General features: G+C 44.6%; 2 protein-coding genes across 3 annotated transcripts in view; both read left to right on the top strand.

Annotated features, from left to right (window-relative positions):
- The first annotated feature begins 2,832 nt into the window (after window positions 1-2,832).
- COMMD6 (COMM domain containing 6) lies at window positions 2,833-11,869 on the top strand. Its single transcript, XM_075423117.1, has 7 exons — window positions 2,833-2,922; window positions 3,409-3,467; window positions 4,674-4,739; window positions 4,902-4,978; window positions 6,425-6,593; window positions 7,673-7,825; window positions 8,697-11,869. The coding sequence occupies exons 1-7, from the start codon at window positions 2,874-2,876 to the stop codon at window positions 8,745-8,747; spliced, it is 624 nt and encodes a 207-aa protein (XP_075279232.1). The 5' UTR covers window positions 2,833-2,873; the 3' UTR covers window positions 8,748-11,869.
- Window positions 11,870-21,399: 9,530 nt separating this feature from the next.
- The window catches only part of TBC1D4 (TBC1 domain family member 4), a 118,586-nt gene continuing 113,494 nt past the window's right edge, over window positions 21,400-26,491 (top strand). For both annotated transcript variants that reach the window (XM_075423096.1, XM_075423090.1), the window contains exon 1: window positions 21,400-21,923. In XM_075423096.1, the coding sequence (XP_075279211.1) occupies window positions 21,441-21,923 (483 nt within the window). In that variant the 5' untranslated portion in view covers window positions 21,400-21,440. The remainder of the gene's footprint in view (window positions 21,924-26,491) is intronic.

Genomic DNA, 26,491 nt, shown 5'->3' with positions numbered 1-26,491 from the left:
TCGCAAAAGTGCAAGTTCGTTCCCGGTGTGCAACGACCAATCTCACACGCTGAGACGAGATATTCCCTACGAAGCTGCGCAAGTTGGGACGCTCGGTAACACCAGCACACCTGATTTACAAAAGACACCAACCTTCATGCCATTTCTCACCAGGAAGTTTCAGCCCACGGGGCAGTCCGTGCCGCTGACCGGCTGCGTCATTTACCTAATACTTGGTCAGCATTTTTACACTGCTCGTGTTCAGTGAGGAAGGGTCTGAGGGTGTTGCCCCCAGGGGGTGTGATTTTTAGTATTATAATGTATTATAATGAAGGATAGGCTACTTTTGGACACTGCTTTTCCACTGGAACCAGCCAAAACTAGCCAAGCGCTAACGAGCAGTCTTCTCAGGGTGTTCTCACCTCTTCCAAGGACAGCTCCTTGATTTAGAGGTAATACTAACTCTTCTTCTAAGTAAAAACAACAAACTCCTATTATTCCAATGACACAAAGGCCTTTAGGCAGAACACTACCTACTTCGATCATGTTAGGGCCGCTACGGTAACACCTGCGATCACTTAGCAGGGCTACAGTGATGCTACACGCCTGTGCCTGAGGCTTGTGTCCTGACCTATCAATACTGCAGCGTATCTCTTCAGCAATCCAGTCTACTTGTAGCTCATGAGATTCATCTTCTCGTTTCTATACCAAGTGTCTCCTCACACGAAGTTCTCGGTGCTTACCTAGCGGGCTTGTACTGTCAGGTCACCATCCCAGTCCCCATCTGCCTTCCTCTGCCACAAAAAGCTGCACAGAGCACACTTACAGAAAGCAGAATTTTCTAAAGATACACAGTTTAAATTTTAAATTTGTGGACGGGCAGACAGGCTAAAATCATTACACACTTCCCCACCTTCTGTTCCAAATTCAAAGAACTAAGCGCATGTTTATATGTTGATGAAAATAACCCGAAAATAACTCCAAATTTCAGCAGATGATTCTGTAATTACCAAACCACCAAGACGTTCAATTTCACATCTATCTCCACATCTTGGAGAAAGAATGAAAAGTAACTAATATTAGTCATAGTGCTAAAGGCACTACTAAGAGACTTCATGAAATTGTAGTATAAAGTAATACGTGAAGTTCTCTAGATAACACAGCATGTAATAGTTACCTAAGTTAGGAACAAACAGATTGTTAAGTCAAGTCCTTGCTATCAGAGACAGATCTTACCAGTAAGTGTTTTGACAATCATGAGATCATAAAATCACATACTACTCAAAAACATTTCCACACTTAATTAGATACTTTAAAAGGGAGAGGCCAGGATCAGACAGACCATAAATGTATAAAGCTCATAAACACACACCATGTTCCATAATAACTGCTCTTTTTCCTGAAATATCTTCCATATTTTAATTAACATTTATTGAAAATACATAATTTTAAACTAGCGAGCGCTACTGCATGACAAGTTATGTTTTACTACTCTGTCTCAGTCTTACAACAGATCTGCGGAGACTGTAGCATTACAATATAGAAAAAAATCTAAAAGGCCAATGTAAAACTGGTTACTAGAGAAATCTAAGAGTGTTTGCTATTCTTAAAAGGTGAAATTGATGAAGGATCAGTGCTGTTCCAGGGCTCCAGCTACACCCCAAACTTAATTCAGTTGAGTGTGCAAAGCTGATTGAACATGGTTCTAGCTCTAGTTTCACAGTGAATGGTCATTTTCCCATAGAACTGAAGATATAGTTTATCTACACAAATTGTCTATGAAGGAGGGCTACCAAGGTGATGAGGGGACTGGAGCATCTCTCCTGCAAGGAAAGGCTGAGGGAGCTGGGCTTGTTCAGCCTGAAGAAGAGAAGGCTGAGAGGGGACCTTATAAATGCCTACAAATATCTGAAGGGTGGGTGTCAGGAGGATAGGGCCAGACTCTTTTCAGTGGTGCCCAGCAACAGGACAAGAGACTAACAGGCACAAAGTAAAGCATGGGAAGTTCCAGCTGAACATGAGGAAGAACTTCTTCCCTCTGAGGGTGACGGAGCACTGGAACGGGCTGCCCAGGGAGGTTGTGGAGTCTCCTTCTCTGGAGATATTCAAGACCCGCCTGGACAAGGTCCTGTGCAGCCTGCTCTAGGTGACTCTGCTTTGGCAGGAGGGTTGGACTGAATTATCCACAGAGGTCCCTTCCAACCCCAAACACTCTGTGAATGGCACAGTTTATTTGTATGTGGTACAGGTGATTCCACAATCCACCTGTACAAAGCACAGTCACTCTATGTATCTGTACCAAGCTCAACACACCGCGTGTGCTGCATGCACACAGAACAGCGCATGATTTATGTAGCTGAGACTGTAACAAAATGCACCAAGAAAACCCTGGCACCAGTTAATAACAGATCTGTTTAAGCTTGTTGCACAAACCAGTTGTGCCCTGAACTGGAGCTTCCGAAAGCCTCCCCAGACGATTTCCCAAGCCACCAGCGCAGGGGCCTGCAGCGGGAGGCCACAGCCGGCCTGAGGTGAAGCAGGAGTAGGCTCTGGCCGGCCTGCGGTGAAGCAGGGGTAAGCCCCGGCCTGCAAGGCCCTGAGCCACCGCCCGCAGGCGACCTTTTCCGCCCGCAGACCCAACAATCTCTCAAAACGCAGCCCTGGTTTTACTTGCACCTATTTACGCCGCGAAGCACACAGATCCCTCCTCACCCTCCCAGCGCTGACTCGAACCCCGCGCGGCTCCCTCCCGGCGGAACACAGCGCATGCTCCCCGCCCGCCAGCCAATAGGGGCGCGGCCGCTGGCCCTGCCTCGCTCTGGTATCGCCCGGAGCCAATCAGGGTGGCGAGCTTCTGTGTGGCGGAAGTGGGGCCTTGGCGGGTGCGCGGCGCTATGGCCGCCGGCTCTGTGGTGGCGGTGGCGCGGGCGCTGGAGGCGCTGGGTGAGGGGACCCCGATGTGGGGAGCGGGGCCGGGGCCGGTCGGGGTTAGGTCGGGGGGCTGAGCCACCTCTCCTGGGGGGTGGCCGTTCACGGTGGGCCGCCAGGGGCCTTATCGGGAGGTGGCCGGGACGAGGCAGCGTAGCCGTAGGTCGAGCAGCGGCCCTGGGCGCGCCCGGCTTCCCGGTAAGCCGAGGGGCTTGACCGCCGCCCCGCGGGGCAGGGGGAGCTGGTCGGGACTGTCAGGCCGGGCAGTGGCATAGGCCGGGCCTGGGGCTCCAAGGCCTTACCGAGTCGCGCCTGTCAGACTTTGCTGGGGGTGCGGGGCGGGTTGCGTTAGTGCAGTTCGGGACAAATTCCCTTAAGGAAGGCTTTGATTTCAGGGTAGGTGCATGCATGATGACCTAGGAGTTCTTCAGAGAGTCACTGGATTTATTACTACAGCCCTCTAAGGATTTGCTTCTGATCGCTGCTGCCTGTGTTTTGCAGATGTTGGGGGTGCAGCAGATAAGATTAATTTAATACCTCAAGACTTTTTTGCGGAACTGGTAAGTAGAGCAATAAATGGGATGCGGAAGGGCTTCTGGCACTCTGATTACAGAATCACAGAGTGTTCAGGGTTGGAAGGGGCCTCTGTGGGTCATTGAGTCCAACCCCCCTGCTAAAGCAGGGTCGCCTACAGCAGGCTGCACAGGACCTTGTCCAGGCGGGTCTTGAATATCTCCAGAGAAGGAGACTCCACAACCTCCCTGGGCAGCCCGTTCCAGTGCTTCGTCACCCTCAGAGGGAAGAAGTTCTTCCTCATGTTCAGATGGAACTTCCCATGCTTCAGTTTGTGCCCATTGCGCCTTGTCCTGTTGCTGGGCTCCACTGAAGAGAGTCTGGCCCCATCCTCCTGACACCCACCCTTCAGATATTTGTAAGCATTTATAAGGTCCCCTCGCAGCCTTCTCTTCTTCAGGCTGAACAAGCCCAGCTCCCTCAGCCTCTCCTTGTAGGAGAGATGCTCCAGTCCCCCCACCATCCTCATAGTCCTCCACTGGACTCTCTCCAGCAGCTCCTCATCTTTCTTGAACTGGGGAGCCCAGAACTGGACAGAGTACTCCGGATGGGGCCTCACTAGGGCAGTGTAGAGGGGGAGGAGAACCTCCCTCTACCTGCTGGCCACACTCTACTTAATGTACCCCAGGTGTGTTAAGAAATTATAGGAAACCTGTTTGTTTAAGCTCTTCAGGTTTTTGTCTGTTGCAAAAGGGACTCTTATGTATGTGGTACCTTAGATTTATGTGACTCCTAAAATGGACTAGTCCTGCTAAGAGTAGTGGGCTTACTTTAAATTTATGGTTTTTTACTACAGAAGATATTTAAAAAATGTGTGTTTACCTTTCATCTAAATGAGATATCAAGCTGGCTTGTCTAGAAAACACTCAGCTTGTTTACTGTAGCATGCACTTGAACAGGATGACTGTTCAATTAGGATGAGAATGGTGTGTTAAGTAGGAGTAGCTAGTGAGGTAGTAACCAGAAGTCTCGACTGAGTATATTTGCTTTTCTTGGATTTGATGTAATTTTGAGATTGGTTATTGCTATGGTTTTATTCTTCATTCTGCATTTAAAACATCCTCCTGTTGTCCATTTTTGCATTAACCATTTTTGTTGTTGTTGTTTCGTACTCTCCAAGTATTCAAACTGACTTTGTCTTGTATATTAAAATACAATATTAAAAAATATTTTCAAACTTACTTTCTTTACAGTGTGAACAAATAATTCAACATCTGAACAATAAAATCCCAGGTGTAAATACAGCTGAACTGTGTCAGGTAAGCTTGGATACGAGTCCTTATAAGCAAGTGTATTAGCTGTATATGCTGTAAAGGATACATTCCCCAAGTTCTGTTTTTTTTTCTGTGTATATATGTACAAAGAGGGTTTTATTAATGCATAAGTTATTATTTGTAATTGTTTGGACATTCTGTTTCTAGAGAATTCAAGCAACGGGGATTGAGATTAATGTTGGTGACCTCGCAAAAATAGCTAACGTTGTTTCCTTTCTATTTAGGTAAGCACAAAATAATTTACTTTGCCTCATGTCTCTTTTTCCTCCACCTTGACTTAATAGTGATATTAAAAAGTGACATCAAATGTCTGTATAAAATTAACTGATTTGGGAAAAGGGCAAATGTTTGTGACTCTCAGTACATAAAAAAACTTCTGGGCTTGGTTTATGTTCTTAAAAATTGTGTAGTTACTTATATAGTCATACTTTTCATAATAAAAAAAAAAACTAAAGAGAGGAAATTGTGCTAAGATCTTGTCTGCAAGCTTTAGGACTACTGGCAAAATAAAATAGGAAGTTAAGCTCAGTTCTAAAGCTAAGTCAGCTAGGCCTTTGCCTGGAAGAAGCGTGTTCTAAAAACTTGTTTCTTGGAGATCAGAAGCAAGCATTTGTGCCTGTTTGAAGGGCACGTGGTTTTACAATGTTGACCTCTGCCATGATAAAGGTACAGTTTATAGGTAGTGTTTTCAGCTGGTTTTTTGTTACAGCAAACTTACAGGTTTTTCTGTTTTCAGAAAGATAAAATTTTCAAGGTCTTACTTGTTCTTTTTAATATCTAGTATCTAAACATTTTATGTAACATTAATGACTGAAGAAAATATACCAGTAGAAATTTAACATACTACTTTTTCCTCTATAACATGTAAAGCCTTAAATTATCTTAGACCATGCTACTTGGAGGCCCAACTCTTTTTCTCTTTTATTAATGTCTCTTTAAGAGGAGTGGATCTGCATGGGATGAGATTTGGTCGATGCCGGTTCATTGTGTCAGATTTTTATAGGGGTGGTATGTCGGTAAAAGTCAGTGTAGACTTAGAGTGGCAATTAGGAGACTATGTACGGTTGTGTTGGGTCATAGAACAAACCTAGGGTGCCATTTTTTTTTCTTCGCACCTGTTTCTGTAGAGGAGATCAAGTGGCAATTTTCCTCTAGCCTTGCTGCCTGTTCGGTTGAGGGCTTATTGCATCATATAGTTTCTGTTAGTACCAGTTATACCAGTACCTAGAGGCCCTTGCTTACCTTTTGGTGATACTTCAATTGCTTCTCCCAAATGTTTAATTAAACTGCCTTGTTTCTAAAGCAGTAATATTGTTTAACTGCTCTATGCACACATCTTTCACTGAATTATGCCTTTTGCAGTTGCAACAGCATCTGGAGGCTGTGATTATTTTTGTTTTGATGTTGTGTGTTCTCCAAGCCTGGCAAAGCTTGGTCTCTGCATATTAAGACACATTAAAAGTCAAGTCATGTTGGTGTTTTGCATGTGGATACAAAAGATAAGTAAAATATTCTGAAAAAAAGAAAAAATTACAGGCTGCCTAATTATTGTAGCGTACATAGGCAATTTTTAAATTTCTGCTTTATGTGTCTATTTGGGGTGAAGTGAGAAATTCTGTTAAATGTGTGGAGAATTAAATTGATGCGGTGTTCTTTGAATATACCTGTAGCACAGCAGCCAGAAACAACCTCTCTACGGAAGAACTCGTCACCACCTTGGGCAATGCAGTCAGCACGCTGCACAAACACATAGTCCAAGTTATTCGTCACGTATGGAATGAGCAGGGCAAATCCATTAGTGTGTCAGAAGATGTAAGAAATATGGACACAGTGGGGCAGGTAACTAAATGACAAAGTGCAGTTGAGCTAACTATTAACTTTTCTGAAATGTCAGTGCTTCATTGTGTATGTTGTGTTGTCAAGCACACGGTGGTGTGGTGACTGCTGAGAGCTTTCCTGTGTATATATGTTGCCAAATGTCTACCTGGATAAAGAAGCATGTACAATAGAGGTCATCTAAATGCTGACCAGTTCTCTAATGTGATTGTTTGGATGACAAATGCACATTTCATACCTTTTTAAAAATTAATGTTTCATAGTGCTATTGGGGAATGTGAGCGCAGTCAGTGTGGCAGACAATTGTATTAACTGTTTGTGTAAATCTGTTTTAAATGTGATTTGAAGTGTTCTTTAGAGTTGATAATGCCAGCACTTGATCGTTTTATTATTTGTCTCCCTGAAGTTTTTTTAAAGATACTTTCTGTCAATTTCTAGCATTCCTTTTTTTTTTCACTTTTTGAAAAAAACAACACAGTGTATTTGCATTTTAAGATCTCTTTTTCTAACATCTGAGGCTCAATAGTAAGCTTCTCTTCACTTCTTTATTCAACAGTTCTGCCTATCATAGAAGGCTAAAAATGATAACTTACCTGTCTGAAATGTATTTATGATGTACTTTGATTTATATAAAATATTGTTATGAAATGCCCCAATTTCTTTCCATTAGTACTATTGCAAAATTTTCCTGCGCTGTCTGAGGTTTTTCTCACATTTCCACTTGATTTAGAAACTTCTACAAAAACAATGACAAAAGCACAAGTGATATACAAGCCAGGTGAACTCTGTGGCTCAAGCTCCTCTTAGAACTTTAAAAGACTGTATTTGACTATTGACAGTACTTGAATAAGGAAAACAGATGAAGTGAAATAACTTACTAAATTGCGTATTTTTTTCACTATTAAAAGGAAGGGCCAATGATTTTGTGCTCCAAATAATTTCTGAATGCATATATTTGTTTCCCATTTGGGTATGAGCTCTAGATGTCCTATATTGTCTGTAAAACATCCATCCAACAGAATAGCAATGGTAGGTGAGATCTCCCTCTTTAACACCGTTTCCAGTGATTTTCTTCTTTGTAGTTTGTAGATATTAAATGGAAGCTGGGAGTTGCGATGAGCTCCGACACCTGCAGGTCTCTGAAGTATCCTTATGTTACAGTGACACTAAAAGTGGCAGACCCTTCAGGACAAATAACAGACAAATCTTTTGAAATGACGATCCCACAGTTCAAGGTCTGTAATCGGTGTTACTTGATCCGGTCTCTTAAAAACAACAGTGACATTGTTGTGAAGGAGCAACTGCATACCTTGATGCATATGTTTGTGTTGCTTATTTGCTAATGCGATCATTCAAAGATGAAGCATCAAACAATTATTTAAAGCACTGAAGCTAAATACTTGTTTCATAGCATTTAGTTCTACATCACTTATCAGAAAATGTTAATTTAGCATTAATTATTCTGTTCTCTTACAAATAAGCTGACAACTGAAGACATAAAGACTTTTGGATCTTTCTTGTCAGCTGTCACTCTGCCTTACTGAAAATGGAAGGAATATTCTAAATCTATGGAACTGTTCCTCAGCCTCAAAATCTAAAACTTGAGTTAAGCTTGACATTTGCTAATGATTAGGAATGGCAGTCAGTCTTCTTTGTCACTACTGGCTCTTAATTGCTATGCCTTCATCTATGAAACTTACATAACTTTGCTTAATTCTGCATAAATGTGGCACTTGTGTTGTCATTCCTGTTTAAAAGGTGAATATATCACTTAGAATATCATACAAGCTTACAAATAAATAAATCCTTGGGGCTGGACTGGCAGGAATTTCAGAAGGGTATTCTGAATCCTTAGGTGTTGTGAAATGTTGTATTAATTCTGGTTGAAACCTATTTAATAATTTTCTGTTCAGCTACTATAAGAACTGGATGCTGTACTTCAGAAGCCTGGATTATTTCAGCTCGGTATAGAAACATTTGTGCAAGAAGGTTTTATTTTGGCATGTAAGAAGCACACATTGTGATTTTTGTCTAACATGCTAGTGTGAACTACAGTTCAAGCTTTTCTTCAAGAAGCTGAAATTTATCTTAACTTTTGTTTTTTAGAACTTCTTCAGACAGTTCAAGGAAATGGCAGCTGTTCTTGAAACAGTTTGAAGAGAACTCTTTTATTTACACTGAAATTTCAGACAGACTTAGATCAAGTAAACTTCCCATTCTGCACAGGGAATAAAGTGCCATTGCTCAGCAAGGTATGTATCCGTGTCTTTTTGACAGGTGTCTGTCAGCGTCATCCTTGCATTGCTGTGAAGATTTCTTCGCTTTTGAATACTTGAAGCCAACTGTGCAGTGTTTGAAAATGTGTCCAGCTTTGTTCATCCTGGTAGACAAAAGATCAGGATGTGTATCGAGAAGTATCACTATAGACTTCCTAATATCCAAGAGTAAGGAACTACACATTTAGCTGTGGAGTGCGGAAAGACACCTGAAAATGTTGGCTGGGAAGATACTGAGAGCAATGTAAATCCTATGTTAATGCTTTTGCCTGTTAAATTGAGATGCGCTTGGACTCAACAATAATATTAAGTATAAGGAGTGTATGAAGTTACACATAACAAGCATACAGTTATTCCTGAAGAACAGCAACGTCAAGTAGTTAGTTGCAGGTATTTGCAGACCTGGCTTCCAGTCTTATTTTAATAACTGGAGAATGTACTTGTCCTAACAGCTTGTTTATTTCAATGCTTATTTCCCACCACCTAGCTTATAAAAACTGAGTTAACACATTAAGCTTTTCTGGACACCCAAAATTTATTCTCTGAAATTAAGCCCAGAGGCTAATTTCAAATAAAAGGGGAAAGGTGAATTTAATTCAAAATAATTTTAATATATTTTTGACTTTGCATTTAATCCAGCTCTAATTTGTGGCACTCTGCTTGATGTTTTGATCAGCAGTCTGCTTTCTAATTAAATTAGAACGTTGATGTAGTTACCTCACTCCAAGCTCTGAACTAGAAAAGTCAAGAGGAAACTTGAAAATTCAGGCTGGAGTGTTAGCCAAACACATCAGAGAAAGGACTACGGTAAAAGTCAGCAAGATTTCTTTGCTTGTTGTATTGTGTGGCAGGAGTCCACTGGACTGTGTTGCACGCGCTCGCTCTCAGAGAATGGCCGAACCAGCAAAATTTTGCCTTTGAGTCTGAAGAAGAATGGGGGCATTTTCAAAGAGGGAGTGATAAATCCAGTGTGCTTCATGCTCTCTCTCTTCTGTTTTGTTTTTTCTTGAGTTTTCCATTAATGAAACACAAACTGTAAATACAGGGGGTTGTAATAAAAAGAATGCCGTTGCATTTCAAGATACGCAGATGGTATAGTAGAGCAAGTAAATCTGGAGAGAGGCAGTTCATACTGATAAGCAGACTGAAGTTTATGCTGCAACTTCACAATGGTAGAGACTGAGAACAAGTTTTGCTGGGACAGACCCTCAGGTGATTTCAGGCCCCCTTAAGTGAAAATCATTCAATGTTTTCCATTTTTCAGAAAGCCCTAGTTCTCATATTATCGGATTATGTGAGGCTTTCAGTCTTCAATTGAAAATAATTCTACTGGTTCTTCAGGTCACAGAAAAAAGCTTCGCACAGGGGAGGTTTAGATTGGATATTAGGAAAAGTTTATTTACTGAAAGAGTTGTGAAGCATTGGAACAGGCTGCCCAGGGAAGTGGTGGAGTCCCCATCCCTGGAGGGGTTCAAAAACCATGTAGATGTGGCACTTCAGGACATGGTTTAGCAGGCATGGTGGTGTTGGGCTGATGGTTGGACTTGATGATCTTAGAGGTCTTTTCCAACCTTAATGATTCTGTGATCCGCCTTTCTAACTCACATTTTTTTTTATTAACTTTTTTTAGAAGATGTCTGCAAGTCACTGATACAGGTTGTGCCTGCCTTTTTGTGTCATGAAAATAAACTGCAGCACATTGTGCATGCTGCATACTGCAATCCTTTTAGTAAAGAGAGATACCCTACACACACACTACTTAGGCATTATGCATGGTGCATAAAAAGAGTACTTAGGGTTGCTTAGAAGCCCAAATAAGTGAAACAGTGTTGGCTTTAACAGAAGATAGTGAAAGTTTTGGGCCATGGCCATTGATCTGGATGATACTTCCTTTGTGCTGCTGAAGTCTGAGGTGTTAGATTTGTGGCTGGGGAGAGCACATTGCTCTTTTTCCTGGGACTCTTCCCAATGGAATGTCACAAAATGGTCTCGGGAACAGGCTTCCTGTTTGCCTTTTCCCTTGTCTGTCTGCAAGGGCTCAGGGCTGAACACAGTGTAAAAAACCCTCTGTATGTGGAAAAGTGATATAAGCAGCTAATTTTCTTTTTTTCAAATTTTATTTTTAATTTTCAGAAGTTGAGAGTGTAAGGCTGCTGGAAAACATTGTCATGCTTTGGCCTAATGAATTAATTGGCTTACATCAATACAAGAGTTCCAGAAACAGAATACTTTTTTTTTTTTTTTTTGTAAAGCTGGAGCCTTACAAATACCTCCCATTTGTTCTTATGCACTTATGTTCTGTATATAGCTGGAAATATTTGTGCCTTCATTGGAACTGAGTGGAAAAGAAGGTTTAATTAATCACGTCTTCTTCAAGAAACAACAATTTAGTAGACGCTGGAAGGTAATGAGGAAACTTCCAGTGACCATTTTTGCTTGGTCCATCACCAAGAGGAAAAAGTTGGCAGCCTCTAAAAAGTCTTAACTTATATTTTGTCAAGTCAAATATTCTGAAAATCTTAATTAATATTTTTTAAATGTTCCTGAACTCCAGCATGTTGTAACTCTGGCTGGAAGATGTCTGGACGTGTGTGCTATACCAGTTTACTGTCTGAGAATTTTCAGAGGTGTTTATGGACATTTAGGAGATGTGATTAAAAGTTGGCTAAGGGCTCAAACTTGTGAGATTTGTCCTGATCGCTATCAGTAGGGATTACTATACCGAATAATGGAAGAATTAAGTAGTTCATTTAAAAAAAAAAAAAAAAAAAAAAAACCTAAGAACCAAACAGTTTGCAGGGTAGCAATATTAACATGTTCAAACAAGCTGTTGAATTGTTTGCCTGTATGTGCAGAAACCAGAGCTTTTCAAAGAGAATCGTGAATCCTTCTGTGTTCCTAATTCTAGTTGTTGATTGATACGAAATTGTATAACGTATTTTTGTAAGTCCACAGTCATTAAACATACAGATAACAAAGATAAAGATGGTCTGTATTTTGTTTTAAGCCTACTGCATGAAAGTCTGTGTCATAAATACTATAATGGGTAAAGTTCAGGACTAGGCTATGACTAATCATCTTTCCTTATTAAATTAGGATGAAGTTCAGACATATGCAGTCTTCCTCTTTGATGGGGTACCAAGGAGCTGCGGGATAACTGCAGGCTGCAAGGAAGATTTGTAGCAATTACTTACAGCCACACAAAATGTTGTATTGAACCAGGAAAAGAGAGAGGACATAAGAGATTAATGAAATTTTGCAGGAAATTGCATGCAAATGGCTTTCTTTCCGTAACTGTATTTAGGGCACAAGTAAACAATTTTTCTTTTCAACATTTGTCTCAAACAGGGCAATAGGAGGGAAGGGTCTAACACGGTAAACAACCCCAAAAGAGGGACTGGTGAAGGAATCTCCTATCTCCTGGCAATGACTGTCTGTCTTCTTCAGCCCATGACTTTTTTTTTTTTTTTTTTTGCATTAGTTTCAAACACACCAGCCTGCTTGCACAATGCTATTTTGTAGAAAAATGGAGAAAAGCCCACAGAAAGAGTGCACAAATGGCTGTAGTCATGTCTGCGCACTAGTGTTTTCTGTATTTAACTTCTGCACACTTCGGCCTATGCATGGCCAAAGTAGAAGCGTGTCTCTGTTCTTGCTTCCACAAAACCGCACTGCCTTTCTTTGACCACATTTTACAGGTATGGAACCCTGTTGTTCGCTGGGAGCCTATCCCCCTTCATTTTTTTTTCCCCTTCCTGTTTTCAAGCCTTCACACTCTATTTGAACACCTGAAGACACATTAACTTGGACAAATTAAAAACAAAGGCAGATGATAACTTTGGGAGAGAGGAAGAGCAGTGTTTCTTCTTCCTGCTTGGCCTGTTCCCTAGCCTATTTGAATGTTTTATTACCCTCTTAACCGTGGGTATAACAAGAGGGTAATTTCCAGTCCTTTGCAGAGGCATGCAAAGTTCTTCTGTTTATGCCTTGCGGGTCTGAGAATAACACACAGAAGTGCCTGAGTCATTTAATCTGCCTGCAGGAGAAGATGTGGCCATCCCCTCGCTTAGGAAGCTGGAGCTGTGCAGGTCAGCAGGTGATGCAACAAGTGCCTCACTGGGGTTGAGCTTGCATGGCATGCTGCTCTGGTGGTCTTCTTCATGCTTCTTCTTCCTGAGCCTTGGGATTTGCTTGTCACTCTGCAACTGTGGCCAAATGTTTACTTTACTTTTGCTTCTACTGCACAGCACTGTCCACGCGTACTTATCCAGTGCCACTCGTGGTGCTTGAGTGCATGAGGAAGCACGCGTGACGGAGGGACAGTGCTCAGCACCCCTCAGACCCAGTCCTGGATGCTTGGAAGGACTTCCTGACTCTTGTTTCCGTGGCTTTTCTGAAGGACAGCAGAGAAATGACCTGCCATTGGAGCAGAGTTGCTGGGACGTGTCTGTTAATTGTTTATGACTTTGTGTTATTGAGAAAGTGAGGAAGCTGAGACTGACATTTGCCTTCACGGGGAAGATCAGCAGTGTTTTTGGGTCTCCTCTTCCCTGCACTGCATTTTCCTCTTATGGTTAATTACAGTCTAGCTTCCTTAACATAAGAACCATTTCTCTTCAGTATGTCTAGGTGCCATAGTTTCCAAATACTCTTTTTATATTACAAATATTGTTATATTTATAAACTGGAGATTTCATTGTCAGTTTTGCACTTCACATACTGAGCTCTGGAACAGTAAGCCTTAATACGCATATGAAAAAAGCAGGAGAATTCTGTCATGTCATACAGCACATTTCTGCGCCGCGTGGTACTGTAAGAGGACTTTGTCATGGCGTCGGTCACCAGGTGGCACTGCTACATACCGGCTTGCTACACGGTGAACCTTTGAGAGCATGTCTGACAAGGGGATAAGGATCCTGGTTTTCTCCTCCGTGTAGCTGGTATCTGGAACTGTACACGTTCATGTCACCACAACTTCCATCCTACTTCTTACGCTGTAGGGAAATACTCTAACTTTCGTGTTGATTATTAAAAAGATGAGCATAAAGATTTCTGGTGACATAAACAACTTAGCATTTTCGTAAGAACAGAATATTTACCATACCTTGTATATTTGCAGTAGCTTAAAACAGTAATTTAATTATATGAACACTTCTGCCTTATGACTTGCTCTTTAAATAGTATCAGGTTACATTTCTGTTGGGGCCTGTTCTCGGTTTACGTTTTCTCCCCTGTTTATACACCTCTCAAATAGATTTTTCTAGATTTATATCTTGCTCACAGAATAAGCATTCGCATTTCTCTATCCAAGGTCTTCATGCAGTTTAACCACTCTGAAAGCCTCCTTCTGTATTCTGTTACGCAGCCTCGTTTTCAGTGTCTTTATGCCGCGCTTGGGAATACGCGCCTCTGCCACCGGAAGTGGCCCCGTTGCTTAATTCCCCCGCAAATTAACTCTGAATCTGAAAAATAATGTTCCGATGTTCTTGTATTACTGAAGCTGCAAAGAATTTTTCTGTTCCCCATTAATGGGGTCAGAATGTCATCGCTGCTGTGTCTCAGGCAGCGTACAGATGTTTTAAAAATAATACTCACCTGAAAGCTTGGCTGAATTAAAGCGAGATCGGCTTCCTTCCCAGTGATGCTCCTGAACCAGCAAGTCCTGGATGCTGCAACCACACATGAGGCCCGAGAGGGGTGTTAAAGTTTACATTTGAAATGAGTAGAGGAAAGTAAGCGCGGGTCTTGCAGGGATTGCTGGTGGGCCGTGCAATGCCGCTTCTCGCAGTTGGGAATGCGGGAAGACAAGAGGTGCTCAGCAGTCGACAGAGTCAAGACAACGGATGTCGATTTACCTAGGGGAGATGGATGATGAGAAAGAGGATTAACGGGTCCCCATCTGTCCTTTTTTTTTTCTTTTTTTTCTTTTTTTTTTTTTTGGCAGCCATGCTGGCACCATCCTTGGTTTTGTCTTTGGACTTCAGGTGCCCATTGCTCATGGTAAGCTGTAGCTTCTCTTACCAGACACACAGTACTGAGTTGTGAAGTTGCAGTAACATATTTAATAGTCATGCACTGCTGAAGTCTTAATGGTATTTGCGTTTTCCTCTTCAAGAGATATAATTTGTGTCCTTTGAGGTTGACATACTCTTGCCTTCCAAAGCATTTCTATTCCGTTGTTACTTCTTCACTCTACTACAGATCCGCTAACCTTTCTAGGCTGTGGTTCATCCTTTGTAATAACAGATTTGTGGAATGATATCAAGATGTTCCTTTTAGCTTTGGCAATGACAAGAAATCCTGTCTTAGCTTCCATTTCTGGAGAGTTGGAGGGGACAAGGATCCCTTCCAAATCACAAAATGAGGTAGAGGTAGTGGGCACTATCAGGGAGAGAAGTAGACACCAGCACCTGCAATATTCTCTTCTTCCTCATTTTCTGCTCTTCAGTGGCTGGGGAATAAGTAGGGAAGTAAATGTCTCCTTTATATAAAAGCAGGAAATCATTGGGAACGTGGAAGTTCTTGTTGCAGAAGTTGCTCTGTCTCCTGTAATAACTAGCTTTGCAACTGCCCTGAGCTGCTGAACAGCCACCAAATTCTACATTATCTCGACAACAGGGATTTTAGTGAGTTTATCTGATACTCTTTTTCTGGGGATAAACCTTAAAAAAAAAATTGCAAATGTTGTCACTTGGATAGATGTTATGATCATATGGAAGCACACAGGACTCAAGATTAAAGCTTAGTTTTAAACAAAAAGCATTGTTGTTCTTCACTGGATTCGAAGTCTGCTGTGCCAGAAAGTTACGTGGAATGACTGTTACATGAAAAAAAAATGACAAAAATAAGAATCTGTTCATAATCAGATGTTTAACTGAAGAGAAATACAATAATCCAATGCATTGTCTCTCTTAATCAGTGCTACGTTAAATTGAATAATGATACACCGAACATAGACATAAAATGTCATTGTTCGCCTCAAGTTCTAGAGATATTTTTGGAGTTTCTAGCTAGGGATTATTCTCTTACCGAATTTGCTCATTCCAGATCCCCTAAATCTGTTTTGGCAGAACAAATTATAATTTGTCATTATGATCAAACACGATTAGTGCCATTTGAGAAGAAAAAAACCCGCCAAACCACCCAACCCCCTATCAGATTAATTTTTCATCATTTTTATTGTGTACAAATTGCAGTGAGTGTCTCCTGCTACTGACATGTCTCTACAAGACTCGCATGTCTTACTCAAACCTTTGTCATTACAACTATAATGGCCTCTACGCATCCTGAAAAATACACAAGTTTCATTACTTCTAGCGATGTTTTTACGCGCTCAATAGAGGAGGCACCAGAGTTTCTCTAGTAGCTAAAGTTTAACGCCTTGATAATATGATAACATTACTTTCTCATACTTCAATTATGTTTCCAAAAGTTAATTCATCAGAGTTTTCAAATAAGACTGGGCAGTTTAAATCAATAAAATGTTTTCTAAAGTAAAAATGTCTGTATCTTAGATCTTACTAAAAGGTGATCCGAGAGCAAAATAAAATTGGACTAGTTAAAAACAATGCAAATATGGTAGTGGACCTTGACATCCCAGAGTTCAATAACAGCACTCTTAGAAAAGCCACAGGATGAGAGGTAATTCCAGCTACAAGGCAAATTACTGAAATAAAGTACTCTAGTCCAAGGTGATTGAAGTTACGTATAAATTACGGGATTGTAAAGTCAAGTCTACAGCTCCTCTAATAATGTATTATTTTTTTCTGCAATTAAAATTGTGGCCAGAAAGCTCAAGGGGGTGGATAATTATTAGCAATTAACAGTCTGATCATGTGAGATGCTGAGGTCTCTCCGCTCCTGAAGAAATCACTGAGAACTGTGGTTGCTTACCATTTTGCAGGTTTAAATCCTTGAACGTTGAATACGAACTGATGATCCAGATATGATATATGAAATGGCTGCTGTGGTGCCATGTGCAGAAACAGAATACGTTATCAAGGTATTATCTTAATGAACAAAACATACTTCTGTTAATAAACAGAAGAAAAATATACTTACCTATTTTACTTTGAAAAATAATCTTTCCATGTAGTACTCCACCGACAACCATACCAAATCCAAAATGTTCAGAGCCATTTACTTACGTTTAGTTAACTGTATCCGTGGTCACTCCAATAGTATACCTTATTTTGAAAGATTTTGCTTCTAATGTCTATTTGGTCAACAGAAATCAATGGCAGGTTGTCAACAACTCAGAAAAGCCTGACTGGGTATGCGGCCGGTTTTATTTGACCAGCTGAACATTTGCAGCACATGATATGGCAATTATCGAGCACAGAACCTTACGTACTTTAGATTGCCCAAGATAGTTTTTACTTTGAATTTTACATTTTGTTTCAAGAGGCTTGGCCAATAATAATAAAAAAAAGGAATTTAAAAAAAAAAAACATGGCCTCTCGTCAGCGGCCTTGTCTGTCATGTCTCTGCATGGGTGATGCATTTACACTTCTTTCCATTTGGGATGGCCTGGAGAGACACTGCTCTTCCATCAAGAACAGACATGTATTTTCAAAGCTCCGTGGATAAGGGCGACAGAAAGTTGCTTTCTTCTCTGTCCCAAAGTTTCTGATTCCCATTAACTGCACTAGAAAGAGTATATAGTTTAGGATCACTCCTAACTATATTGTGCAAAGGATTAGAGGATGATGCTTTTGCTACCTTTATGCACTTGGGGAGCAATCAGATGAGGAACATGTTAGAGGCCATGGGCAAATGAACACTGTGCTCAAGAGGAGAGACATGAGGAAGTTTCGACTTAAAGGTGCATGAAATCTTACAGCTGAGAAGAAACGAGAAAAAGGGACCAACTGCAAGAAGAAAAGTTATGCAACTAAAGGACTGTGTTTCTAATGAAACACTACTCATAAAATGGGGGGGATAAAAAGTGGTAGGCAGATTAAGGGATAAGAAAGAAATGATGGAGTAAATGGATAAAGGTAATGGGCAGCTAAGAGGGATTACTATGAAGAATCAATTCAGAGAGATATAAAAAGCTGAAGTAAGAAGAAAGCATGAAAACTTTGGACTAACATCTGAGAAGTTGCTTTTGAAGGTAACTAAAATATTAGTGGTAGAGTTCATACATATTAATTTCATCTTATAAGGGATTTGTATAAAGAATCCAGTAATAAAAATAAATTGGGTCAAAATAACCAGATCTCATAGCATATTAAGCAAATCACCCAAGTGAAGGAGGAACCAAACAGCTTTACATAACTGTCACAATGGTGACAATTTAAGAACTTCAGGTTCATTTTCCACATCTTGTTCCTCATGGTTCTACACAATCAAATAAATCGTAAATATTGAAGTACGTCCTTAGCAGATAAAAACCCAGCTCTGTGGTGTCTTCAGGTGAAGGCTTCTTGTTCCGTTGGAGCAATCTGAGAACATCAATGGACCTGTGATTGCTCGAAAGAATTTCAGCCTCTTCTTGCTGAATTTTTTTAACATATTCTCAGGACTGTCTTCACGTTTTCTGATTATTATTAATTATTTTTATCACCAGAGCATCCAAGAGCCGAGGTAGTTGTCCGCAGCCTGGTTTTGGTAGGTCGTACACAAACATAATACCGAGGAATCGAGCAGCCTCCGAGATGGTGTTTATGAGCAGCTGCAGCGACTCGGTATGTCACAGCCTCCCCCTCAGGCTGCTGCCTTCGAGCCATTTCACAGTTATCCCACCTAAAATCATTGCAGCAGCACCTATGAGGGGGTTTTGGCGCTGCTTTAGTGCAAGCCCGGCGTTCAGCTCACTTCCCTGCTAGTTTAAATGGGTGTTTGCGCTCAAGTGACGGAACTGCAGCTTCACGCTACGGACGAATCACCTAACCCAGCGTTCCCGAAAGGAGCGAGTCCCCCCGCTGCCCTCCTCACCCCTGAGCAGCCGTTCCTGCTTCCTTGGTGCCAACAGCGGTGTCCGTGCGAGCTGTCACTTAAATCAGGGGCGGCTCCCAGAGCTGGACCGGCAGAAAACGAGGAGCTCGTTGCAGCATGAAACCAGCGCCGGGAAGCGGGTGGGTCTTCTTCCAGATGCGCTGTTCGAGGATCCCAGCGGCTCCCAACCCAGCATCCCACCGTGCTGGAGCACAAAATCTCAAGTAACGTTCTCAGCTAGAGGGCTAATGCTAACTGTGCAGACTGAGGGATAGGAAATTTTATAGGTTTGCCAGCCAAAATATCTGGCCATTATTCTTCTAACTACCCCGGCTGTAAAATCTACCGTACAACAATGCATTCAGACGTTAATGTGTGCGAAAATGGTCAGAAGCAATTCCACTCCGGCTTTACCTTGTACCATTGCAGCAAATATTAAAGCTCGTGTCCAGCATGCGTGAGGCTTTTTGCATTAGCTGCCCTAAGAAAAGCTCGTTTTAGGGTGCTGCGGGAGGAGGTCTATTTGAGGTCTTCCCAAGTCAGAACATTAAAACTGAAAATTACAACAGATAAACAAAAAACACAGTCAACCAGATGGTTAAACTGGGAAAAAGAAGAGCAAAATACTTTGCTTAGGAGATGAGCGTATTTGCTTGTAACACTATTAAAAGATCGCTAACATGACGGGTTTTCATAGAATCATAGAATGTTTTGGGTTGGAAGGGACCTTAAAGGTCATCTGCTTCCAAACCCCCTGCCATGACCAGGGACATCTTCCATTAGACCAGGTTGCTCAGAGCTCCATCCAACCTGGCCTTGAATACTTTCAGGGAGGGGGCATCTACAGCTTCTCTGGGCAACTTGTGCCAGTGTTTCACCACCCTCATGGTGAAGAATTTTTTCCTAATATCTAATCTAAATCTGCCCTCGTAGGAGAGGTGCTCCAGCCCTCTGATCATCTTCATGGCCCTCCTCTGGACCTGCTCCAACACATCCATGTCCTTCTCATGCTGGTGGCCCCAGAGCTGGACGCAGTACTCCAGGTGGGGTCTCACCAGAGCAGAGTAAAGGGCAAGGATCACCTCCCTCGACCTGTTGGCCACGTTTCTCTTTTTTTTTTGTGTCAGTTCAGACTGTCATGGCCTCTGACCCACTGTGCCGCACAACCCCTCTCTGCCCAAAACACCGGGCAGGGTGCCTCAAATCGTGGAGCAGCTCTTTGGCTCAAGCGATGCGGGTTTTTTTTCTGGACAGGGTTAAACTGGTTGCCGCCATAGCGTGTCACTGGGAGCTCTCGCTGCTGTAGGCACAAGGGCGGTCGCTAAAACTGGTGGTCACAAAATGGATACGGATGCTGTATGGCTGCGAAGACTTTGTCCGGCTCCGTCCTCAGGTGGAGACTGGTTACTCAGGTTTACAGTAGGCGGTGGAGTTTGTCACAGAATCACAGAATGGTAGGGGTTGGAAGGGACCTCTGTGGGTCATCTAGTCCAACCCCCCTGCCGAAGCAGGGTCACCTACAGCAGGCTGCACAGGACCTTGTCCAGGCGGGTCTTGAATATCTCCAGAGAAGGAGACTCCACAACCTCCCTGGGCAGCCTGTTCCAGGGCTCCGTCACCCTCAGAGGGAAGTTCTTCTTCATGTTCACCTGGAACTTCCTGTGCTTCAGTTTGTGCCCATTGCCCCTTGTCCTGTTGCTGGGCACCACTGAAAAGAGTCTGGCCCCATCCTCCTGACACCCACCCTTGAGATATTTAGAAGCATTTATTAGGTCCCCTCGCAGCCTTCTCTTCTTCAGGCTGAACAAGCCCAGTTCCCTCAGCCTCTCCTCGTAGGAGGGATGTTCCAGTCCCCTCACCATCCTCGTAGCCCTCCACTGGACTTTCTCCAGTAGCTCCTCATCTTTCTGGAACTGGGGAGCCCAGAACTGGACAGAGTACTCCAGATGGGGCTTCTCTAGGGCAGAGGGGGAGGAGAAACTCCCTCGAGGTTGACAAAACCTCGTTGGCAAAAATATATGTTATCGCGATAAGGGGGGGGGGGGGGGGGACGACACACAAACTAAAAGCTCAAGCAGGAAAAAGAAACATGGGAAAAGAAATATGTTAAAATCAGTTTTAAGTGAACTCCGACTCGGCGGTGCCTGGGCAGGCAGCCAGCCCGGCCGCGGCACTCCCCCCGCGCGTTCGCGACGGGGCCGCGCTCCCTGGCGTGGGGCAGCCCCTCCTTCCCCCCCCGCCCCGGGCCGGTCCCGGTCCCGGTCCCGTTGCGAGGCCGAAGGCGGAGGCACCCGGCGGAGCGCGCCCCGAGGCCCACGCCACGCTGCGTCCCCGTCGGCAGCTCGGGGCGGCACCGCACCGTCCCGCCCCTCGCCCGGGGGTGGCCGGGCCGCGGAGCCTCCGCGCTCCTCCCCGGGGCGTGGAGGAGGAGGAGGAGGAGGAGGAGGAGGCGGGGGTGACTCCGCCGTCCTTCCCCGCTCGGCGGGCGGCAGGCAGGGCGGCGGCGCGGCTGCGGGGACGCGCCCGGCGGGGTGCGCGCTTCGCGGCGGCCGCGGCCGAGCGCAGGCCCCGCCGGCTGCACCTGGCGCCGGGGGGGGGGAGGCGGGAAGCGGCCGCCGGGCGCCGCGGAGCAGCCATGGAGGGGCGAGGGGAGGGCGAGCCGCTCTCCCACCCGCTGGAGCCGGAGCCCGAGCCGCAGCCGGCAGCGGGGGAGAAGCGCTTCAGGCTGTGGTACGTGGGCTCGTCGTGCCTGGACAGGCGGACCACGCTGCCCATGCTGCCCTGGCTGATGGCGGAGATCCGGCGGCGCGGGCAGCGGCCGGAGCCCGGCGGGCCCCTGGGCGGCGGGGTGCCGGCCCGGGAGGTGCTGCTGCTGCTGGGCTCGCCCACGCTGCGCTGCGTCCCCGCCGCCGCCGGCCCCGCTCCCGCCGCCGGCCCCGGCCGCCCCGCCAGCCCCGCGCCCGCCGTCTTCATCTTCGAGCACAAGGCGCAGCACATCGCCCGCTTCATCCACAACAGCCACGACCTCACCTACTTCGCCTACCTGATCAAGGCGCAGCCCGACAACCCCGACTCCCCCATGGCCTGCCACGTCTTCCGGGCCACCGACCCCAACCAGGCGAGTGGCGGCGGAGGGGAGGGGGACGCGGACCGGGATACCTTCCCCCCCCCCCCCCCCCCCCCCGGCGCTGGTGGGTCTGCTCGCACGGGGCAGGGCAGCGCTTGCGGGGCGATGCGGGACCCCAGCACCATCCCCCAACCCTCCCCGCCGTGACACCCGCGAAAGGGGGGTGCGCGGGGAGACGGAGCCCCGTCCTCTATCCCCGGCCCTGTGGGCAGGCCCGGCGCCCCGCAGGGTTGGTGTCCGACTGCCCGTAGCGGCGGAGTAAGCCTGGGGAAGGAGCAGCGAGGACGGGGCGTTCACGCAGACCCCCTGGCCCCGGGGTTTCGCCAGTGGCTGGGCCCTCTCCTGCTCCCGGGGCACGCCGGGGACGCCCGGCCCCGCTTGGCAGTGCCCGAGGTTTGGGTGGGAACGTTGTTCACCAAGTGCCAGCTGAGAGGAAAAAAAAGACACCCCAAGACTGTGTTTTCCTGACCCTCCGACAGGCTTTGGGTCGCGTGTCAGATGCGCGGCCGGCTGCGTTCTCCTCCCCGTCCGGAGCGGGTGCGCGACGGCGATCTGGCGAGTAGGTCTGGTCGTTCATCTGGCGCGGTGACGGCGAGAGAAAAGGCCTGTCGATAACAGTCCTTTGGCTGAGTAAGCTAAGAGACCTTCCCCTCGGTTTTCACAGGCGCGTGTGGAGTAAACACGCATGTGGTTAGGAACGCTGGACTTCACTGAAACTAGAAGTACCGAAGAGTTGCTTGGGTTTCTTTTGCTTTTGGGTTGCTTGTTTATTTTCTTCTTAGCAAAGAGGGTAGGAAGTATTAAGAAAACCAAGAAGTTCTTAGTATGTTAATTTTTATATTGAGCCAACGTACCGTCAGAGATTGTAACATCGGAGCGATGCGGATTGCCTGCGTAGCTGTGGCGTGGGGCCGTCGTCGAAGGCGGGACAGGAGGTGACCCAAGTTGGGCTAGCTACGCTTAACTTGTTGGCAACTGCTTCCACCGTTGTGCTCTGCCGGGAGAGAGCAAGCGGAAAGAGCGTGGAATGGATGGGATCGTGTCTGGCAAGGGAGGAGCCAAAATGTTCTTTTAGGAGTCTGAGCGTGTGGACTGAAGGGAACCGAGGTTCCCGCTGTTGGCAGAAGACGCTCAGCCAGATTTATTTTTGGGGTAGGTCTGCTCCGGTACCGTGAGTTTGTAAGACAACCTCATGCTTTAAGGTAGGGGATTCCTATTCCTCATGTGAATGTGCAAAACACTGCGTACATTTACATTTGGGAAGCTGTTTCTGACTAAACCTTTTACCCATATGTCTCCCCTTCTTCCCTCGTGGGGGAAAATGTCCTTATGTGCATGGAACTAAATCAAATTGATACGGTAGGTAAAATCTTCCTGTTGAAGGAAGTTACTCATGTGAACAAATTCCCGTTTATAAACGCCTATCTTGTTCTGACAGTATACTCTAAATTTTATCTGGCAAGATTTTTTTTAACCTTGTTATCATTAATAAAGAAGTCATCCCTTGCACGAGTGTTACTCAGCACATGATTTCCAGACAAAGAACTACAATAAGAGTAGTAGACGCACAGCCAGCGATGTGATTCAGAAGTATCTGACTAACAGTCAGGTTTTTTTCCAGATATCAAAAGGAAAAGAAGGTGAATATTTTTTTTTTTTGCCCACTTGAGTTTTGTTACCAATTGTTTAGGCCTGGTTGGTTAAGTCTGTGCAGGTCTCTAGCTGTTGATCCATGCTTAAGCTAGTCCTCAGCAGATGAAATCAGGCTGCATGTTGCTAGTTCTGAAAATCTTCTGAAGCTCTGGATTGTTTGTTATAGAATAGGTGCTGTGCTTGCACACTTTCAAGATCTTTAAGTACGTGCTGCTGTTTCATATTGGTTATCTGAGCTTCATGGTGCGTATGAGCTTAGAAAGTGTTTTTCACAGCTGTTATTTTAAGGTGACCTCATTTTCCATCTTGGGCCATAGTCCCTTCCAGTCGATGTAAGTTGGCACCACTACTGAGAGAAGCGATCCCGTCCTCTTCAAGCCTTGGCCCCTCGTTCCTTCCTCTGCGCTCTGTCCTCGTGGCAGCACAGCTATCTGCGCAGCCGCGCGGCGAACAGACTCAGGGCGTTAGACTTGCTTTTCCCCCACCTTCACCGGATTAGCTCCAAACCGCTTCCCTCGTTTGCTTCACTATGCAACCCTGCTTCCATCAAGACAAGTAGGTTGGAGGCACAAGGTGGCAATGAGTGGCTGAGAAGGGGAAGGGTTGGATAGCCTTTCCAGAAACTACGCTGAATTCGGGCCAGCCAGAGGTGACCACGAAGCTGTGGTGTTGTCCATCTTGGCAGCGTGGAGTTCGGCATCACACTAAGTCTGCCTGGAATGAAGAAAGGGTGTGGGAGATGTCGCAGGGTCTTGGAGTTAGAAGACAGCTAGCTGTGATTCTTAGTGGTGGATGTAAATCATGGAAGTGAGAGGACAGTGATTGACTTCCAAGAGAGTAGTGTAATTCAAATAACAGTGTAGTTGAGAATGAAAATTTTGGCTTCAAACCCATTGCTTTGTCCACCAGCGGTATTGCACGGCGTCTGGGATGTGCGTGCGTTGTTCACTGTGACCACGAAAGGGGCTGTTGTTCGCAGAAAAAAGCAGTAGTTTTTGCCGGTCCCTGCACATTTCTGTGGTAGATGACCAATAAAAAGCCAGTGCAGTATGTGCTCTGATAACATCAGAGGGGAAGATAACATCTTCTCATGTTATTTGCTGTGACTGAAGAAAAATGAGGAAGTGAGGTCGTACCAAACATCTTTACGTTTTACTGGAAAGCCTACGAATTGTAGGCAGAGCTGAAAAGTAGGAGCCTGTGGATTGACTCCTGTTCTGGAGTAGTACTTTGGCACAGTGTCGAGCCCGGAGCTCATCTGTCGGTGTGGGGGTGGATGCTAAGCTGCTTTTATTAGGGGTTTCCCTCTTTTGCCTTTTAATTACAAAGGGGGGGGGGGGGAGGAGAAAGCTTCTGGGGCTGTCTGAGGATGGGAACAGAAGTTTTTGACTTTTTTTCCCTCAGAATTATTGCAGTGTTTGCCGCTCCTCATAACTTTTCAAAGCGGCAGCCAGCTGACGTGCATGAGGGTCGTTGTCTGTTTTAGTGCTGCTTGGCAGCTCCTGAATAGCAGCCACAGATCTGTTAATCTTGCACTGCTGTCATTTGAGAATTATCTAAAATGCACGGGGTCTGTCTGTGCACATCAGATGACAGCATTGTCTCATTTTACGTTTGGCAGATTTGCTTCACAACCCCAAGAACAGATATTTTTTTTTTTTTTTTTTAAACACAAAAGTTAGAGTTTGGAAGTATAGCAGGCATACCCTTCTCCCAGGCACCAAGAAAAGCCCTTCTGATTAGTGTTTTCAGGCTCAACTTCAATACATGCTTGCTATGAAATAGTGATTTTATTCTATAAACCAGATTTTAATTATGTGAAACAAATCAATGCTGTTTGACAATTGCCTTGAGTTCTCTGTTCTCCAGGGGAGAGAGGCTTATGCTAATGATCTCTTTCTGCACTTTTTTAAAAAAATATTATGCTGGTCTTGACTGTGCGTTTGCTTCTTGGAACATGAAAAAGCCTGTTTGGGGGAATATATTTTTTTTTTTAATGTGAACTGGCATCCTAAACCTAATTATACTATGACTGATTCCTGTTAGTGAAGATAATTGCCGACTCCAGTCAAGCAAGAACTTACTTGATGCATTTTGTATTTCTTTTAGAAACCTTTTAAGCAGTGATTCAAGTATTTTTGTTGTGGGGTTTCAAAACTAATCCAAGCTGGCTGTGAAAGAGCAATGTTCTGGTGCAGACCTTGGCAGGGTTTAGCTCTTGTGTGTATCATCTGTCGCCGTGGCGTTCTGCATTAGGGGGACTGGGCTGTCTCGAGGCGAAGCAGAAATAACGGAGCATTTTGCTGACAGAATAAAGCTGTGGTAAGAACTGGAGAGGTCGAGGGCCAGAGACGAGAGCCGGAGGCAGCCTGCTTGTGACTCCGATCCCTGCTCTGTCATCGCCGCACGGGCTGGATGTCAAAACCATTTGTCTGTTCCAAGAGCGTGTTAATTGTCTGTTAGATAACGCGTATGCAAGGCCAGAAGACGGTTTATTGTGGAACACAAGGCATCGGTACAAAGTCTTTCATTTTTGGCTATTCAAAGGAGGTTTTTATGCTGTAATAATAACCATGTTCTGTAAGGCTTCTGTTTGAAGAACACAAGTTAGAAACGTTTGAAGAACAAAGTTCATGAACTTTACATTCATATTTCTTTTGTGCTTCGATTTTTATGTAACATAAGAGTGCGGGCTGAATGGTAGGAAATTCTTGGCATATTGAGTACCTATGTACAGCATTGTTGCAGTTCATATTAAAATGTTGCACAGGTTGAGTCACCTGATAAGCTGTCTTTTGAATAGTTGTAATACATGTGGTAAAAAAGATGGGCTCTGGGTTTTGAAGGATTCTGCAGGAAATAGGAGAGATGCAGAGTTCGGTTGCTCCATCGACTCGAGCACACTT

The sequence above is a fragment of the Opisthocomus hoazin genome, chromosome 1 (assembly GCF_030867145.1).
Source record: "Opisthocomus hoazin isolate bOpiHoa1 chromosome 1, bOpiHoa1.hap1, whole genome shotgun sequence".
NCBI classification, from domain to species: Eukaryota; Metazoa; Chordata; class Aves; order Opisthocomiformes; family Opisthocomidae; genus Opisthocomus; species Opisthocomus hoazin.
Note: the sequence above shows the minus strand (reverse complement) of the source record. Positions and strands in the feature narration are given on the sequence as shown.